Source organism: Ursus americanus, chromosome 3, assembly GCF_024610735.1.
Source record: "Ursus americanus isolate L20-20 chromosome 3, mUrsAme1.1.p, whole genome shotgun sequence".
NCBI classification, from domain to species: Eukaryota; Metazoa; Chordata; class Mammalia; order Carnivora; family Ursidae; genus Ursus; species Ursus americanus.
The window spans coordinates 3,274,332-3,279,630 of NC_142129.1; the positions used below are offsets into that span (position 1 = coordinate 3,274,332).

At 52.4% G+C, this 5,299-nt stretch overlaps 1 protein-coding gene across 3 annotated transcripts in view; it reads left to right on the top strand.

The window, feature by feature from the left end:
- The window catches only part of PAXIP1 (PAX interacting protein 1), a 50,532-nt gene that overhangs the window by 24,475 nt on the left and 20,758 nt on the right, over positions 1-5,299 (top strand). For all 3 annotated transcript variants that reach the window (XM_087860657.1, XM_087860656.1, XM_087860658.1), the window contains one exon: positions 4,306-4,894. In XM_087860657.1, the coding sequence (XP_087716783.1) occupies positions 4,306-4,894 (589 nt within the window). The remainder of the gene's footprint in view (positions 1-4,305; positions 4,895-5,299) is intronic.

A 5,299-nucleotide genomic window follows, 5' to 3' on the forward strand; every position in this document is an offset into this window, starting at 1 on the left:
TATTTCTTGCTGTAGATGACAGTGTTACTGTTGAGTATGATTGTGGTGGTGGTTTTAAAAAATCTTTTATTGGAGATGGTGTGTTAAAAATATCCTTTTCTTCCTGTCCTCCCTCCTTCGACTTGGCCGCGAGTAACTGATAGTATGTGGTTCTCAACACACTGGAAGGTCAGTCATTCGGAGTAAGGTCGAAGAAAAGAAAACACATTCTTTAGATATCAGAAGGAAGAAAATTAAGATGGCATGAGGCAATGTGTGTAGGGTGTAGGGGAAGAGAGGGGTAATCAGGGGTTTGAGGAGAATGGAAAATTCTGGAATAGTTGATACAGAAGTCCTGGGAGGACAGTATTGTTGGACATGGTTAGGACCCAGTTTAGGTTGGCAGCCTAGCTTGGAATATTAGGAAGAGTGAGAAAGATGGTAACCAAGTCGGGAGGGGGTGGCGGGGCAGGGACGTGACCAACAGAAGGAAGAGCAGAGGCGGTCAGAGCCTGGTGTAGTTGAATTAGCAGTTTTGAAGGTGCGCTGGCTTTAGAGATGAAAGACAGAGGGACAGCAGGGTTGCCACACCAGTAAGTGACATCACCTTTTGCCTGACACCTTCGGTTTGGTCGAAATAACTTTTTGAATTTTTTTTGCCAAAATCATGAGATTCTTCATAAAGGTGGGATTTCTGGCATTTCCGAAGAAGTGGATGAGGCTGTATTTTGCAGCCTGCATGGTGACAGTGCCTCGTGGCCGAGCAGCAGTTTCCCCTTTTGCAGTGAGGCGCCTTCGGTGGGCTCACTCCCCATGCCTGTTTGCCGTGGCCCAAGAGGTGACTGAGTTTGCGTGGAGGACAGTCTGGAGGGTGACTGGGAGCGTGGGGCTGAGGAGAACATCCCTGAGATGAGGTGGTCAGAGCATGGCAGGGCCAGGCTTGTCCAGGTTTTGCTCCCATGGGGTGCCCAGTGGGGAGGGGAGAAGACGGAACACAGAGTGTGGTCGGGGGGTCCATGGGCAGCGGCACCCCTGACGGGGAGTGGGTGGCAAAGCCATGAAGTGCAGTCCCAGCACCAGGGGGCTGTCAGGGGAGCAGAGGTGATGGTCAGAAAGCACTGGAAAGCCAGGGGCTTGGGGCAGTGGGAGAAGGCAGCAGGGGGATAGCCTGGAGGCAGTCAGAAACCAGGGAGTGGTGGTGTCCCCAAGGTGGGGGAGGCTGGGGCTTGCGGGCAGACCTCTCCCGTGCAGATGAAAGGTGAGATGTGAGGATTCAATGAGTGGTACGCTCAGCCCGCTTCGCCCCACCCCATTCAGCCTGCAGCCCTCAGGCAGCCCGGGGAATGCTCGCTACCCCTGCTGGAGTTGAGGAATCAGGAATGGGGTCAGCCATTCAAAGAGGACAGCCGTGCTCCCTGCTCTTCGTCTGCTGGCTCTGCACAGAGTGCTGGGGGGCACCGCTGGCCTTTGCTTCTGTATTCTGTAATGTCCCCTTGAGTCCCTTGCTGCCTGAGTTAGTACTTGGGTGTGGAATAATCTCGTGAGGTGGAGATAAGTGACCACGCCAGGGAGTTGGGGCACACCCTGCAGGAGAAGCGTCCGAAGCCGGCTTGAGGTCCGTGTGCTGCGAGGCGGGAAGCCGGGCAGCTCCGGCCCGGCTCCAGGGAGAGCAGCAGCTGCGAAGAGGTTTTCCGGGTTTCCCAGCAGTGTTAGAACATAGGACATTTTGCTGCCAGATGTGAAGAGAATGAATGTTTGAAATGTTACAAATAGAAGACAGATTTAGTTTAAAATTAGATTGGGAGTTGGGGGGATAAGGCTAACCATCAAAATCTGATCAAACTGCGGATTTTTAGTGGTTAGGGGCCATGTTGTTTGTATCGTAATTCTTTATGTATTGGGGACTCGACATGTAAGTAATTTAGAGATTATGATACCATCCTATGAAGGAAAAATTCAGACTTGACAGTCATTAAGAAATTGTTTGCAGTATGGCAAATTATGTGATCACGCAGCTAAGAATTTTACTTCTTTGATTCCTTGGGACTAACGTGTGTTCAGCCAGAGGCAGATCAGAGGGTTGAGAGGCCGTCTGATGGGACAGGAGGTGTCCCGAGAGTCCCCTCACTGGCTTGTCTGCCAGGTGCCCAGCTTTCCAGACCAGTGTCCGTCTCACTCCGGCCGGTGTTCTTGTCCTGACCTCCATCTGCTCCCAGCTGCCCTGTGCTCGCAGCCTGGCTTCCCCCAGCTTCTGAGCTCATGTCACCGCACGGAAGGTGCCCCGGCCCTTCTGGCCTCCTGCAGAGTCCTCCTGGCCGCTCTGAGACGTGAAAGCTGAGAGGGACAGCCTCGGGCTCCCGGCTGTGGAGTGCACGTGAAGGGTCCTTTGGACCCTGCAGAGCTCTCCTTTGATTTGGGGGTGGGGGGTACACGAGGCAGCACGAGGCAAACGACCTGTTCGACCCTGCTCATTGTGGCAGACAGGCCTTTATTCCTTATTACCAAATTTACATGGGTTGTTACTTTTGAGAGTAAAAAAAGTACATGTACAAAATTTTAAAAATTCAGATGGCACCCAAGGCTATAAAGTGGTAAGCTCCCTCCCACCCCTAACTCCTCTTTCTCCTCCAGAAGCAGCCACTGTTCCTGACCCTGCCCTGTGCTTACAGGCTCGGGGTTGACCCACGTAAATACAGGCAGGTATTCGCCACCCTGCCCCACGTGCTTTCCTATGAGGTGTGAGCATCCCAGTTGCTGTTCTGCCGTCTGGGTGTGGTGCGTGCTGAGGTCGATTTCCCTCTGCTTCACAGGGTATCTTTTAATACTTTAAAGCGGAGGAGGAGAAATTGTTACCCTGTTATTTATGAGTTTGTTAAAAATTTTCTTTCTGTTTAGAGCTCCGCTGAGGAGTTTCTGAAGTACGCAGAGAACTCCTTCTGGAGCTCGAGCTCTTCCCGGTGAGCTGATTGCACGGACAGCTGTAGCGAGTGCCCCTGATGAGCTGCTTCAGTTTTAAGCCCCGGTGTTCCATCACTAAATCCAGAGTCTGTGTTATCCTTGTGAATTATATGACCTTAATGTTTGGGAGTCTAAGTGGAAGATACATTTTAAGATCCTATTTGAGATTTCCTTACAGCTGTGACTTAGGTTAAATTTCTAGAGTTTTATTTAAATGGCAAGTGTGCTTTCAGCAGGGTTAAGTTGTATTTATTGAGTTTTAGTAAAATCTGTTTGATCGTTGTATGTCTTTTGAGCATCAGAAGATGGTTTCCAATTTTTGCTATTTGAGCCTATTGGAAAAAAAATTCATTGTAGAACTTGTCTTTTGTTTTATTCAGCACTCTGCAGGATAATAAAGGAACCCGCCATCTGGTACTCTGGCGTCTCCTGACTCCCTGTGCTGTCCCCTCCCACCCCTCGCCTTGTACAGAGCTCTCCGCTTACTCCTGTCATTGTGAAGCAGAATGAACTAGAACAGAAATTGGCTAGTTGGGTTTTTCTCTAGCTCAGAACACTCCTGCTCCATCTAAAGAGCCCCAAGTCTTTTTTGAGGAAGACGAATTTACCAGCTATACTGATGATTTCTCAGTTGGGGGAACGTTTACCATTTAAACAAACCTGCTGTTGGTGTCTTTTCTGCCCCCTGTTGACAGAGCGTGCCCCCGCACAGGGCAGGGTGACCACAGACCAGGAGGGGCCGGCGGCTCTGGTGGGGTTATCTGCTCTCCCTGTCGGATGTCTTCACTTGGGGGTGGTCTTCATGTTGCCTCTCACTGGACTGCTCTTCTTGTTGGAAAGGAGCTCAGGTCAGGCCAAGGGGCTGCCAGGTCCGCTGATGTTCCCTGGAGCGTCCCTGGGTTAGGAGAAGTCTGGAGCGTTGTGGAGGGAGAAGGGGTCCCTGTGGGGCGCTGTGCACCGCAGCACATTGCTCAAGCCTCCAGGAGTAAGTAGGACGCCTTTGTTTTATTTTCCTTTTTTTTTTTTTTTTTTTGCAGCCGTCACCGTGGTCTGTAAAACACATCAGCCATGCGAGTTTATGTGAGTTTATATGTTTGTCAGCTCTAAGTCATTAGCTTATTCCATTTTACTTACTTTCAAGTTCTGGTGGTCTCAGAATAGGAATTCACTTACTTTATTGAAGTTGGTGATGCTTTTATAAATATAAAAGAAAAATGCCTTATTGTTTTTGAAGCTTGCAGTTGTGCGGTGCTTCCTATTTCATTCAACGTGAAGGAGACGTAGGAGATGCTCCTATTCTCTCCATGGAGGGAACGAGTACATTTCAGTAACAGTTGCTAATGACTTTGCCTCATTTTTGTTTTCTAGATCTTACAGTCCCTTTCCGCACCTACAAAAAACTTAGAGCAGCAGGTGAATCACAGCCAGCAGGGCCACGCGAATGCCAACGCAGTGCTTTTCAGCCAGGTGAAGGTGGCTCCGGAGCCACATCTGCCGCAGCAGCCGCCACAGCCGCCGCCGCCGCCCCCGCCGCACCCGGTGCTGCATCTTCCCGCCCAGCAGCTCCTGCAGCTCCAGCCGCAGCCGCAGATCTCCCAGCAGCCTTATCCCCAGCAGCCGCCGCACCCCTTCCCCCCACAGCCGCTGCCCTTCCCCCAGCAGCCGCTGCACCGGCCCCAGCAGCCCCTGCAGCCGCAGCCGCACGCCCTGCAGCAGCAGCTGCACCAGCTCCAGCAGCAGCAGCTCCAGCAGCAGCAGCTGCACCAGCTCCAGCAGCAGCACAGCCTGCTCCAGCAGCAGCAGCTCCAGCGCCTGCAGTCGCAGCACGTGCAGGGCCAGCCCCCGCCAGCCCCGCAGCACCCGGCGCCGCCCCTGCAGCCGCCGCTGCAGCACCCGCCCCCGCCCCCGCAGCCGCCGCCCCAGCACCAGCTCTTTGGACACGACCCAGCAGTGGAAAGTGAGTCACGGGGGTTCGTCTGTCTTTCTCACAGAAGTCTTGCACTTATGCAAATACGGGGGGGGGTGGGGTAGGGTGGGGCTGAGGGCAGGGGGAGGATTCCGCTCCGAGTCTTGTCCCCAGCAAAGGACCGGGTTCTAACAATAGAGTAGGTGAGTGCGGTCCCTGCTGCTGGGGACGGCGGTTGCCCCTTGCTGACACAGAGCGGTCCGTGCCAGGCCTTCCTTCTGTCGGTTCTGTTTTCTAATTGTGAATACAGACAGCCCAGCTAGTATGTGTCTAGCAGGCTCCTGCTCCAGAGTGATTCACTTCATAAATTCAGATTGAACTCAGCTTTATTAGTTTTTGTGCACACAGAGTCATATATTCATGGGGTTGTACCGTTCTTGTGTAATTCTGTGCCAG